The sequence below is a fragment of the Salvelinus alpinus genome, chromosome 39 (genome assembly GCF_045679555.1).
Source record: "Salvelinus alpinus chromosome 39, SLU_Salpinus.1, whole genome shotgun sequence".
Lineage (NCBI taxonomy): Eukaryota > Metazoa > Chordata > Actinopteri > Salmoniformes > Salmonidae > Salvelinus > Salvelinus alpinus.
In genome coordinates, this window is record NC_092124.1 from 7,577,563 (window position 1) to 7,591,907 (window position 14,345).

Here is a 14,345-nt window from a genome sequence, read left to right on the forward strand (position 1 = left end):
AAAGACCAGGGATGTTTTCCAATGCCTCGCAAAGAAGGGCACCTTGACAGAGCTTGAATAATAAAAAATTAAGTGTAAATATTGTACAATCCAGGTGTGCAAAGCTCTTAGAGACTTACCCAGAAAGACTCACAGCTGTAAGTAATCACTGCCAAAGGTGATATGTATTGACTCAGGGGTGTGAATACTTATGTAAATTAGATATTTCTGTATTTCATTTTCAATACATTTCATTAGAAACATTGGACCTTCTGATGTAATACATTTGATTGTAAACATAAACATTGGGTGCCTGGAGAAGAGAGGATTCCCCATTATTGCATTTTTATAACAAGCCAATGTGATCACATCACACCAGAGAAGCTCTCGATCAAGGAGCCACCCAATCACCTAGTCTGTTAGGTGGTCTTTTGTTCCTCTTTGGCCTCCCTTTGGGTGTCTGACCCAAGGCAGGGTGAGTAACAGTCTATGCTTGGCCTTGTTGCAATATGCTACCCCCACTAGACTGAACTCCATCTGGTGTCGCAGACCCACTCACAAAATAAGTGGTATCAGAAGCAAGCTCTGCGTCCTTCTCACTGTTTTGATCGTCCATGAACAGGTTGGGTAGATCCAGATCGGAGTCGTGGAGGCCTGCATCCAGATCAGGCGTCAAGACCTCTGCAGGTTGCCACGCTTCGGCGTGTGTGAACACCCAGCTGTTGTCTAGAGTCGTGCGGCTTGAGTTTGTCGTGATGAACAACATTCACCTTTGTTCTCGTACTCTTTTGGAGCCGGTCAACCAAGTCGTCCAGCTGTCCCAGTATGAAGTAAGAATCCTCATAGGATGGTTGGAACTTCCTAACTTTGTCCCGCAACCGCTTTGTTCCTTTAATTAAGTACCATACTGTGTCACCGTTATAGTGTGTCCTCGCAACATTCTTGTCATACTGCTTTTGGCACGCTCCTCAGACTGACCCTGCATTTCCCTTTCAATCTGGTGAGCAAGTTCCAATCTGTCTCGTAGATGTACAACATACTGTGGATGGGTCTTGGCGTGGTCATGATCGTGTGGCAAGCCAGCCACCAGGTTGATGGGTTCTGTTACTTCTCTTCCAAAGAGAATCATGTTCGGAGTGAACCCTGTTGAGCTGTGCTTTGTTGCTCTATAGGCTAACCTTTATTTAACTAGGCAAGTCAGTTAAGAACAAATTCTTATTTACAAAGACGGCGTACCCCGGCCAAACCCTGCCTCCCTATGGGACTCCCAATCACGGCCGGTTGTGATACAGCCTGGAATCGAACCAGGGTCTGTAGTGACGCCTCTGGCACTGAGATGCGGTGCCTTAGACCGCTGTGCCACATTATTTGGAAGACTTCAGACTCAAAATTGGAGCCTTGATCGCTGTGGAGTGTCTGTGGGGCTCGACACACCCATTCAGCTGTCAGATCTTCAGCCACTGTCACGGCTTGATCGTTGGGCAGAGGGTAGGCTTCCACCCACTTTTGTGAAATAGTCTTGAACCACCAATATGTAGCGATTGTAGCATTCTGTCTCGTTCATGGGGCCCATGAGATCAATGGCGATCCTCTCCATAGGTACTCTCACGCGGACAGTGCCCATAGGTGCTTGGGGTTTCCTCGAAGGTCTGGCTTTAGCGGCACAGTTGGTACATGTATCTTGTCTGCAAGATGTGTGCGTTCCACGCCAAAGTGACCGCCTACTGGGCCATCATGCATCTGCTTCATGATGTCCGTCCGGAATACACGAGTTAGGAGCATCTGTGGGTAAAACACTGCGCCTTCGGTACAGTAGATGCGCCATAAGAGAATGCCGTCCTTGACATACAGTCTCTTCCACTGGTTCCAATAGGCCTCAGTCGCTGGCCCGAAAGGCGACACAGCCCCCCACGATGGCTGTTCCTGTCCTTCCTCGAGCCATCTCTTGACGGGGCCCATGTCAGAGTCTGCCATCTGAGCTTGACGTAATTCCTCAGTAGTCCATCCATGGAACAGAAGTGTCACTTGCGTCGGTGAGGCTAATCTTTTCCACGTCCGACATTTCATCTTCACTGTCCCGATGACCCGACTCCACGTCGAAGGCAGCTCCAGAATCTCCAGGGAGTGTAGGCTGGGGTCTTCTCCTACCCCCACTGAGCGGCGCTCCATAGAAGTAGCTTCCACAGCGTAATCAGCTATACTGGGGCCGCGGTCAGACTGCACTTGTACCTGAAACGGTCATTGTTCTGGATAGGGTCCTGTAAGTGCAAGGGCAAGTCTGGCAGCAGGGCCTCCTGGACAGGACGTCAGCATTTGTGGTGGCGTCCTGGATGATGTATGACCTTGAATTTATACTCCAAGCTTCTCGAGCCACCTCGCCAGTTGACCTTCTGGTTCCTTCATCTTATGAGCCACCGAAGGCTGCTGTGGTCGGTTCGCACAATGAAGGGTCTTCTGAGCAGGTATTGACGAAAGTGTGTAGTGAACTCCACTACTGCCAGTAGCTCCCTCCGTGTGGTACAATAGTTTTGCTCGGTGGAAGACAGCCGCTGGCTCCCATACGCTAGTATGCTTTCATCGCCGTCCTGCATTTGGGACAAGACGCCTCCAATGCGGAAGTTGCTGGCGTCTGTATCGAGGATGAGGTTGCCACTGTTGAGTGGATAGCCCAAGACGGGCGTGGTGGTGAGTAACTTCTTTCATTTTTTGGATGCCTCCTGGGACTCTGGCGTCCACCAGAAATGAGCATGCTTCTTTGTAAGCTCATGAAGGGGCGTAGGCAGTACGAGGCCAGGCCAACAAACTGACGGACTTCTAAAACTCTGGTAGGCTGGTCCATTTCTTGGACTTTCAGAATTTTCTGGGTATCTGTGGTGATGCCGTGTTCAGAAACAATGTGTCCAAGGTAGGTTACTTGTAGCACTTGGAGGGTTTCAATTTCAGGTTGGTTTGGCTTAGCCGATTGAACACTTGTGCCAGGCGTTGGAGCATCTCTGTGACATCCCTTCCCAGGATGATGATGTCATCTAGATATACTAGGCAGGTCTCACATTGCATTCCGGCCAGGACGCGGTCCATTAGACATTGAAACGTCGCTGGTGCGTTGCAGAGCCCAAAATGCATCACATTCCACTCAGAGGCCCTTCCTGCTGCAGAAAGCGGCCGCCTTACCGTCGCTGAGAATAAGCTCTACCTGCCAGTAACCTGACGCTAAGTCCAAAGTGCTAAACCATTTGGCCGCCAACAGGGTATCTAGAGTGTCTTGGATACGAGGAAGTGGATATGCATCCTTAACAGTACGCTAATTTAGAGCCCTGTAGTTCACACATAGACGGTATGTCTGCTCCTTTTTGCGTACCATAACTAATCGGTGAAACCCAGCTGCCGTGGCTTGGAGAGGCTACTCCAGTTTCAAGACTTTGCTGGATCTGCTGGTCTGCATTGAGCTGTTTTTCTAATGTCCATTCAGAAAGTACAAGTGAGGAGGGACAAATAATAGAACTGAAATGAGCATAACATTGCAAAAATGTAAGCCAGTCATGATGATCAACCAGTGCGAGGAATGAAGACCGGTGCCAGTTTTACATTACTTTCCTCTTATTAAAGCAAACGTAGCTCGATTGAATCTTGTAGGCTAATATTTTTCGTATCATTATTTCTCTCTCTCATTACGGAGTCATCTTTGGACAACATGATCTTGCATTGACACTGCCTGCTCACAAGGAAATTACAGCCGCAGGCATTGTCTTATGTCGGAGCGCATTGGATTCCGCCATCTGACGTGAGACAATGCGTAGCAGGTTTATTGTTATTGTTTTTAAAATTCAAATTCAATATTGCGCCAAATGTGCGCACTCCATGTTCCATAACTTGTCATGGAAAATGAATGTTTCCAACAACCAATCAGCAACTGCGCGGTAAATCCGTCTGCATAATGAATGTTGAGATTGTCCGAAAGCTTTGGAAAATGACAGGCGTGAAATGTTAGCTACGAACACTGGTACCCAGCCTAGCTCCTAAACAAAGTGTGTCATGAATATTGGGAGGATGGAGAAAAATCCACTTTTTGGGGCAGGCTTTGCACACTTTGTTGAAGAGCTATTGAAGATTGAAATCCCCCCCCAAAATTAAAAGGTATGGACTTCGTCTAACTCCCGAGTTCTGCAACCAAATTGCAAACACAGAAAGGGGTCTATACTGTGGAGCAGATAGTAGCTAACCTAACCACCTATTTTCCCCCAATCACTCTCTCAGGTGAAGGACATCTCACTGAAGGCCACAGGAGCTTTGTGAAGCCAGCAGGACACAATACATGGAGAGATGACCAACCAATCACTGTTGATGAGGGGAATGGAACCTCAACCCAGCACGTTATCGTGATAGAGGTCAGTGGAATAGTGTTGCATTAAAAATTACAGTTACTTTGTAAATCAAATGTGTCCCCAGATATTCACTTGCTTACATGTACTGTACGTCCTCATTTATCTGCCATAGGGGAGTTCCTTACGACTTCCTTACGACATTCTTATCCAATTCAAACATTGTACCGATAATAACCTCTTCTTGTCAGTCTGCAGATGCAGAGGCTGCAGGTCCTGGAGTCAAGCAGGAGAGGACTGAAGCAGAGAAGGACCCACGGCACAGCAAAGACATCCAGACTGGAGGGTCTGGAGCACCCCCTGTAGCCACGGAGAACCCCACCACCACCCCAGCGCAGCCCAGGACCCGACACAGCATCACGGAGGTCAGTGGAACGCAGAACGCCGTTCTCAAGTCAGCGACAGACACCAAGACTTTAACTGTAACACACAGGCTCTTACACACAGGATCTGACCACAGATCAGAACCAGAGAGATTGGGGGAGCGGAGACTGGGCTGTCCTCCTGCCCCCGGCTCAGACTATTTACCGGTATTTCACCAAAGCCAGAGGACGGTTCATTCAAGTGGGCTTGGGGAATCGTTAGACACTGGCAGTGATGATCCGTCTTGTTCTTACTCTACAGAGCTGGACCCTGGCAACATGCCCTTGGGTTTAGAGATACAGACTGATCTGTCTAGAGGGGACTGGAACCGTTACAGTAGTAGTGTATACTCTGAAGGGTGCCTTGATAAGAAAGGGGAGGGTCTGGTCGTAGATGAAGTGACTATGAAAGTGGAGGGTGATGTTCCTCCCACATGGAATGCAGATAGTAACCTAGGAGACAGACACTCACAGGGCAGAGATTTCTTAGATTACAGGGAAAGCTTAGAGACAAATCCAAATGTCACGACCCACTCTCCTTTACACTTGTTCAGGGATCACGACCCAGTGTCCACATCGATGGGCCCTTCCGATTTACACAGCCACGTCCTTTTCCATCAGGTTTTGAACTCAAATGACAGGGCTAGAGCCCAGGCTCAGGGAGGGGGAGCCACGTCAGGCAATAGTAAAGAGAAACGGTTCAGCTGTACCCAGTGTCACATGCGCTTCACCGAAGCTGGCACCCTGAAGAGGCACCAGAGAGTCCACACAGGGGAGAAACCCTACAACTGCCCCCAGTGTGAGAAGAGGTTCTCCCGCCAGGACCATCTGAAGATGCACCTGAAGATCCACACGGGAGAGAGGCCGTTTGCCTGTACGCACTGCGGGAAGAGGTTTTCAGAGAGGAGCTACCTCAAGATACACCTGCAGAAAAACCATTCCACTCTATAACATAGAAAGTAATCATTCCACTCGATAGTTTCTGACGTTTAGATTAAACCCTGTATTAAAGGTAGACTCAGCAAAATGATGTACAGTGCCTTCGGAAAGTATTCAGACCCCTTGACTTTTTTCCACATTTTCTTAGGTTACAGCCTTATTCTGAAATTGATTAAATAGTTTTTTCCCCTCATCAATCTACACACAATACCCCATAATGACAAAGCAAAAACAGGTTGACATTTTTGCTAATTTATTAAAAACAAAAATATGACATTTACATAAGTATTCAGACCCTTTACTCAGTACTTTGTTGAAGCACCTTTAGCAGCAATTACAGCGTCATGTCTTCTTGGGTATGACGCTACAAGCTTGTCACACCTGTATTTTGGGAGTTCTCCCATTCTTCTCTGCAGATCCTCTCAAGCTCTGTCGGGTTGGATGGGGAGTGTTGATGCACAGCTATTTTCAGGTCTCTACAGAGATGTTCGATCGGGTTCAAGTCCGGGCTCTGGCTGGGCCACTCAAGGACATTCAGAGACTTGTCCCGCTGTACTGTGTGGAAGGTGAACCTTCCGCTCTGGAGCAGGTTTTCATCAAGAATCTTTCTGTACTTTGCTCCATTCATCTTTGCCTCAATCCTGACTAGTCTCCCAGTACCTGCCACTGAAAGAAAAAAAAAACAGCATGATGCTGCCACCACCATGCTTCACTGTAGGGATGGTGCCAAGTCTCCTCCAGATATGACGCTTGGCATTGAGGCCAAAGAGTTGAATCTTGGTTTCATCAGACTAGAGAATCTTTGTTTCTCATGGTCTGAGAGTCTTTAGGTGCCTTTTGGCAAACTCCAAGCGGGCTGTCATGTGCCTTTTACTAAGGAGTGGTTTCCGTCTGGCCACTCTATCATAAAGGCCTGATTGGTGGAGTGCTGCAGAGATGGGGGAACCTTCCAGATGGACATCCATCTCCACAGTGGAACTCTGGAGCTCTGTCAGAGTGACCATCGGGTTCTTGTTCACCTCTCTGACCAAGGCCCTCCTCCACCAATTGTTCAGTTTGGCCGAGCGGCCAGCTCTAGGAAGAGTCTTGATGGTTCCAAACTTCTTCCATTTAAGAATGAGGAGGCCACTGTGTTCTTGGGGACCTTCAATGCTGCAGACATTTTTTGGTACCCTTCCCCAGATCTGTGTCTGTCTCTGAGCTCTATGGCTTGGTTTTTGTTCTGACATGCACTGTCAACTGTGGAACCTTATATAGACAGGTCTGTGCCTTTCCAAATCATGTCCAATCAATTGCATTTACTACAGGTGGACTCCAATCAAGTTGTAGAAACATCTCAAAGATGATCAATAGAAACAGGATGCACCTGAGCTCAATTTTGAGTCTCATAGCAAATAGTTTGAATACTAATGTAAATAATGATTTAAAAAAATAATTGTCATTAGGGGGTATTATGTGTAGATTGCTGAGAATTTGTATTTATTTAATACATTTTAGAATAAGGCTGTGACTTAACAAAATGTGGAAAAGATCAAGGGGTCTGAATACTTTCCGAAGGAACTGTAGATGCACAAAGTAAACCGCAGTCGTGGGTCAATTTCCACAACAACTAAGTGTGTTGAAATGCAAGGCCCAGACATTGTGGAATATATAAGTCATATTTAGAGGGCAGCAGGTAGCCTGGCGTTTAAGAACTTTGGGCCAGTAACCGAAAGGTGGCTGGTTCGAATCCCTGAGCAGACTAGGTGTGAAATCTGTCTCTGCCCTTGAGCAATTTCTAATTTCTCCTGTAAGTCGCTCTGGATAAGTGTCTGCTAAATGACATAAACATGTAAAGGTAAAATGACAAACAGTATAGGATAAAAAGTCTGTTACATATTGTGTTTGTACTGTGTAGGCTATATGATGTTCACAAATGCCTATTTCATTACTTCCATTCAACTACTTTTTTATCCAAGCACACTTTTAATGAGAAAAAGAATGCAGTTCATCAACTTCATGCAGATTTTTTGTTCACATGTGTATGTGTGGTTTTCATATGGTGTATTTAAAACTTGTTTGTTTAATAAACACAAAATGGGACTTTTAATTCCAAGACTTTCATTGCGACTCTTTAGTATACATCAAATCTCACCCTATTCTGCATACACCCGACAGTAGTTTTATCTTTATAATCAATATACACTTACTAAATATACCTACACATACCCACACACTAACAAACACCTACTGTAAACGTCAAAATAGTTTAGTCAGGTTTGTCTGACTTTTGACTTATCATAGCTGACTTATTTTTACCCACAACATAATATTTATGTCCACCATGATGGGTTTAACAATAATGAAGTCATTCTGTTACTTCAGTATAGGACTCAAACGTAGGGGTGTGGGTTAAGACTCCATGTTGAAAGTGTGTTTATCTGTGTGTGTGTGTGTGTGTGTGTACGTACCTGAGGGAGTGTGTGGCTGTGTAATATGTATCACCTGTCTCTTCCAGGAGGAGGAGGTGCTGCTGGTGAAGGAGGAGGAGTGTGAGGAGGGTCTGGGGAACCCTGAGGGGACCATGGTCATGGAGGACAACCAGACTACACCTCCTGAACCCACAGAGGAACCAGCTGAGCAGCACAGGACAAAACACAGTCTCACTGAGGTGAGCCCACTGTAAACTACTGTCTGAATGGTATTAGGTCAGAGTAGGAGGACTGATCTAGGATCAGTTTTGCCTTTTAGATCATAATGAATAAGACTATATGGAAAGATCCTAGATCAGCACTCTTTGTGGGTACGGGGCCAGGTTTTTATGAATTCTGTGTAAAGTGTGCGACTATGCCTTTGAATTATCAAACCATTAAAGAGTGTAAATTAATCAAATCAATTAATACGTTTGCATCGTATCAAATTAACTAAAAGTTGCATAGTACTCTTATAAATCCCTCATTGCCCAATCAGAAGATGCTCCATAGCAGGATGCTCATATCAGATTTCTTGATCCAACATCCTCTCATTCTGTATCTCTTACAGTCAGTAGACATGGAGGATGGGAAGCCTGATCTGCTGCTAGTCAAAGAGGAGACAATAGAAGATGAACCAGAGAGCATTAACCTGCTGAGTGGACTAAATATGGGGGAGCAAGGTAAGGGAGAAATACATATAGCACATTGTTTTCCGACAGGTGGCATCGCTTCTATGCAAGGCTCATCCCTCATAAGTGCTGGAGGAATCGTCTCACTATCTGGGCGGCAGGTAGCCTAGTAGTTAGAGTGTTGGGCAAGTAACCGAAAGGTTGGTGGATCGAATCCCTGAGCTGACAAGGTAAACATCTGTCGTTCTGCCCCTGAACAAGGCAGTTAACCCACTTTTCCTAGGCTGTCATTGTAAATAAGAATTTGTTCTTAACTGACTTGCTTAGTTAAATAAAGGTTAAATAAAAAATCTGACGTAAAACAATGCATATAGTCTACATACAGTAATAGATCTTCAAAAGGAATAGTGATGCACCTGGCTATTTTCTCCTCAGTCATAAAATCAATAGAACGTATGTTTACATAAAAAAACACACATTATAATGTCTGAACTTGACCAGTTAATTGACCAAAATAAAGTGAGTTTTCCCTGTCATGTTTGTAAAGTGTATTTTCTAACCTCTTCCTGCAGGTGGTTGGTTGAAGGCTAATAGAGGAGACTGGGCGGCCAGCTTGCATTCCCAGACCGGTGCAGCCAAGAGCCCAGGGGACGACATCACTGAGCAGGTCAGGACCAGAGGCGACATTGTGGAGGTCAGTGGATGGGACAGCGTCCTCAACTCTAGGCTGGGGAACAACACTGTTAACCACAACCAGAAAAAGACAATCAAACACAAAACAACAACCGATCTTAGACTCCATGACAACAGACTGGCTGTGACCAGGACAAGGGGTAGATTTGGTCTGCAGGAACAGGGAGGTGTCCGTATGCGGCGAAAGAAAACAGACACAGACTCGGCTAGCGATGCTCCGCCCTGCTCCTATAGTTGTGATTCAGAGAGACTGATGGCACCTCAGGTTAACCCCCAAACAGGTGCTGCCTTCAGCCTGCCTTCTATAGGATCTATCAACTGGAACATGGACCCTGTGACAACACAGACACTCCCTTCATCCTCCTCACACTCTCCTAATGTTAAACCAGACAGACAATGCCAATGCCTCAACACTAAATGGCTACACAAGCCCATTCACAAATGACTGTAGAAGTAATGCTATCAGTAGATCCGGTGGCAAAGATAAGCGCTTCCCGTGTTCATTCTGTGGGAAAGCCTTCAGTTTCCCAAACAGGCAGAGATCCACCAGAGGACGCACACGGGGGCGAAATCGTTCAGCTGTCACTTGTGCCAGGCCAGTGTTTCACACTCGTCCTGATGTGGCAGGGGAGAAATCCTACAGCTGCACCCCAGTGTGCGAAGAGGTTCTCCTGCCAGCACCAGCTGAAGAAGCACCCGAAGGTCCACACGGGAGAGAGGCTGTTCGCACTGCGAGAAGAGGTTCTCAGAAAAGAGCTACCTCAGGATACACCAGCAGAAAATGCACTTGGCCCATGTATAGTGACCATGTATAGTTAGTTTGTAGTTAATTCTGTTGCTTGTGGATGTATAGGGAACTGGATGAGGTGAACTGAGGAAAGAATGTGTATGATGAGGTAGTGATGGTGTTTGTAAGAATGCTTCACTTATTAAGTGTCATTTTTACTTGACATAAAGTAAAGATGACATAAAGATGTGTGTAATGTCAGACTTTTCCAAATCTTTCTAAATCTTTTCCAAAGGATTCTAAATGGTATTTTATTAAAGCGAAGGTACAGAAAAGTTTACGTAATATCGAGAATGTACTCAGGTTGTCTCTCGTTTATAGAGGCACGGACCAGTTTCCCTTTTTATAAAAATAATTTATTCGACGAAAGAGCAAAGAATCAATGGGTCTGTATAGGAGCAGATCAGGTTCACATTATTTAGGTAAAATGCTTCATGCATATAGAGTTCTAGTAGCTATTATAGCTCATATAGTTATTCAGGTCTAAGAAACAGTGACAAAGGCCAAATCTGAAACCAAAAACAGAACACAATGTAAGAAATACAGCATGGCTACAATGCCTGGTTTAAAGATGAAAATGCAATTGGTTAAGCATGAAACGCACTGAGAATCTCACCACAGATACACTTCCGATAGGTACTTATCACAGTGGGAGGCCGTTCCTTCTCTTGCTAGAACAAAAGCGTTACCTGATGTATGCCGACCCGGTAGCGACGAACCTGCCGTTTCTACTTGTAGAATTGTAATGCTCGTCATTGGCCAACAACTTGACTTTGAGCCAATCCGAGAGCACGAACTGGGGGAGCTAAAATGTGTGACAACAAAAGGAGGAAAAAAATATGGCATATTCTCTACATCCATGGTTAAATGTCATGAGCCAGACTTCATATGCAATGTAAGCTATAGGATGGTAGCTAGCTAAGAGCACAGACGCAATGCGGTTGAGGCTTATTTATAAAACCCTCTTAAGCCTCTCTCCCCCTTATCTGAGATATCTACTGCAGCCCTCATCCTCCACATACAACACACGTTCTGCCAGTCACATTCTGTTAAAGGTCACCAAAGCTCACACATCCCTGGGTCGCTCGTCTTATCAGTTCGCTGCAGAAAAACACTCAAACTGGACAGTTGTATCTCAATCTCTTCATTCAAATACACAATCCATGGACACTCTTACTGACAGTTGTGGCAGCTTTTCGTGATGTAGCTAGTATTGACATAATTAAATCACAATGGATTAGTTTCCATGAAACAGCTGCCTGTGTTAGTGCAGTGTCCTTAGCTAGCCATGTTGTGCTAGCTTGCGAATATGCTAACGTTAACTAGATAGTTAAACATTTGGCCATGGGCTGGTACTGGTAGTATGGGATTATGGAGAGTGAATTTTTTTATTTTTTTATCTTACTAGGTAGTTATCTTGTTGTGGCCGTCTGGCTAGTATCAACAAGGGCTTTCTACAACAACAACAACAATAATCAACATTAGCACAGCTAGTTAGCAAACATTGGAATCTAGACCATAACTAAACACAGACGGACATCCGTTACCAAGCAATGCTACTGCCACCTTCTGATTTGGAGAATTGTAACAAGGCTGAGTGGCAGACGACATCAAGGTCTTTGCTGTGTGAATACAAAATAGAATTGACTGTCGACACTGTTCAGAGGCACTGTCGGCAGGCAAACGTTTGACAATCCCTACCAGTGAGCTTTTACAAAAATCAATACAATCAGCAGAAGTAACATACCGTTTCTTATCTGTAACCCACACGGAAGAACTCAAAAGGGCTGGTTACACACACCTGCTATCAGTCTTCCCTTTTGAGAGAAATGGCGCATGTCATTTATTTCATTTACAAAAAGCGACAGTAACTCATTTGCATTACAATAGTCAATGTAATGTCCAAAACAGTTCTTCAAAACATCAACGCAGGTTCTCACACAAACACTATATTCCCGTTTGTCAGTTGTAGCTCAGGGTGAAGCAAGCATACCGGACCAATGACCATCGTCTAACTGCACGCAACACTGCTTGAATAACCCGCTGTTAGCAAAGCGTGGACAGTGTTGACCAAGTAAGAGAGACTGCCGTCTGCCATACTGTTTACCTTTTAACCTTCCTGTACCAGGTAGGGGCAGGGTCTGACCCCAAACTTCTATCTGGTCACATTAACATAGTGAGAAAATATATTTTACTTGTCATGTATCGTTTTGTGCGATAAAAGTACTGTACTTCAAAGTTATGTGAGCATATGGCTATTTTGTTGAAATGAAATACAACATTGACACTGCTGACTTGATTTTTTATTTGTATTTTTAGGGACTGAGTTACCCTCATCTCAGTCGAACCAAAACATTATACTTCATTCTTAAATCAACACATATGGAATTGTTTTAATAATAAACTCCAATGGCTCCATATTGTTAGGTACTTATATCACAGTATTAGAGATGGGCTTGACTGTGGTTAACATTTATAATATCATGTAGTGTTTCTGTGTGTACATCAGAGTTTCTTATATAAACCTTTACGCTTTTCTGTACAATCTTTTTTTGCAGTCTGCAGTCGAAGAAGACCTGCTGATATCCAGTGTTACTGGTGGGAGAGAGTGGACCTCTGAAGCGGCTGATCACAAACCCTGGCCCCGGATCAGGATCCTGGACCAGGAGCCTTCGCTCTTCCTTTCTGAGTCGGAACCAGGACCCAAACGCGAGGTTAAGAGACTCCACCACCACACAGAACACAACCAGTGGACAGGTGGACTGAACAATCTCAGCCCTGGTGGTCATCAGAGTGACAGAGGCTCCAGTCAGGGATCCAGTCTGCAGCCCAGACCCTTCTCTTCCCAGTCTCAGTGCAGGGATGGAGCAGGTCCTGGGGCTGATAGAGATCGACCCTCCTGTTCCTATGATACAAACACCACAGTATCCATGATGAACAGAGCAGGTCACCCTGGGCTTCAGCCTTCACAGAGAGTGGTGGGAAACCCCCCTGGCGGTAGTCTATCAGGAAGTCTGTCTTCTTCAGGGTCTCATCTAATGCCTGGTGACTGGGTTCATAGAAGGCCTGGACCTGGGTCTAGTCTTCCTCAGCTGCCTCATGGTAACCCCACTAATACAGACAGGGTCAGGATTAGCGTTCACCATGAGAGGTACCTAGCCTATAACACAGCACACAATCCCAACAACACCCAAACAATGGCTAGAGGTCAAGGAGGTAGCTCTAAATTGGCTCCTACTTCTACCTCATCTGGTGTCATTGGGTCACAACGTGGGAGGCCGAGCATTAAGACGGACGCAGACAAGCCGTACGCCTGCCCCACGTGTGGGAAGCGCTTCGCTCATGCAAACTATGTGAAGCAGCACCAGACTGTTCACACCAAGGAGAGGCCCTTCATGTGCAAGCTGTGTTACAAGAGCTTCTCCTTCCAGAGTAACCTTATCAAACATAGGAGTGTCCACAATGGGGAGAAATCATAGTAGTGTGGCTTGAGATGTACACAGGATATCTGGGAACCATTATTTAGCTGAAATAGTTATCATGTGAAGTGTCTTGGGCTATGAGGGTTTTTTGGATTACTAAGTCCCTCAGCGCTATTCAATGTCAGTCCTGGAGGGCCAAAACCCTTCTGGTTTTCATCCTCTCCTAATAAGGGACTAATTCAGACCTAGAACACCAGGTGAGTGCAATTAACTACCAGGATTGAACAATAGTTTTGTACAAAAAAATAGGTGAGCAAATCTGTTAATAAATGAGAAATCATGTTGTCCTTTTGATGTGTTGATTTTGTATTTGCTTGTTTATCATTTAGAATTCAAATTGGCCTTAGTCTCCTTGGCTTCCTTCGAACCTATAGGTGTCTGTCCTTGCCACCGATTGGATCTAGCCAACCATTCTTTTTAGGTCATTTACGGTAATTTTACTAAACAAGTCTGCTTTGAGCTTGAAAGATACTGATCATGGCCTTTTCTCAATTGGTTTTGAGGACATCCTGTGTCCTCTCTCCTCCGGCCTCCTTTTGAATAAGGTCAAAGGTAATCGAGGAGAGGGAATGTGGACGAGAATGCGCTTGAATGAAATGAGACTGCTTCTCCATATTCGCGGGTCATGAGGCAAATAATGTT

At 45.3% G+C, this 14,345-nt stretch overlaps 1 protein-coding gene across 1 annotated transcript in view; it reads left to right on the forward strand.

Annotated features, from left to right (window-relative positions):
- The window catches only part of LOC139566720 (transcriptional repressor RHIT-like), a 15,059-nt gene extending 1,071 nt beyond the window's left edge, over positions 1–13,988 (forward strand). Inside the window, exons 2-7 of the mRNA XM_071387989.1 lie at positions 4,234–4,364; positions 4,550–4,723; positions 8,157–8,309; positions 8,681–8,792; positions 9,314–9,435; positions 12,780–13,988. Of these exons, the coding sequence (XP_071244090.1) occupies positions 4,234–4,364; positions 4,550–4,723; positions 8,157–8,309; positions 8,681–8,792; positions 9,314–9,435; positions 12,780–13,700 (1,613 nt within the window). The 3' untranslated portion in view covers positions 13,701–13,988. The remainder of the gene's footprint in view (positions 1–4,233; positions 4,365–4,549; positions 4,724–8,156; positions 8,310–8,680; positions 8,793–9,313; positions 9,436–12,779) is intronic.
- Positions 13,989–14,345: the final 357 nt, after the last annotated feature.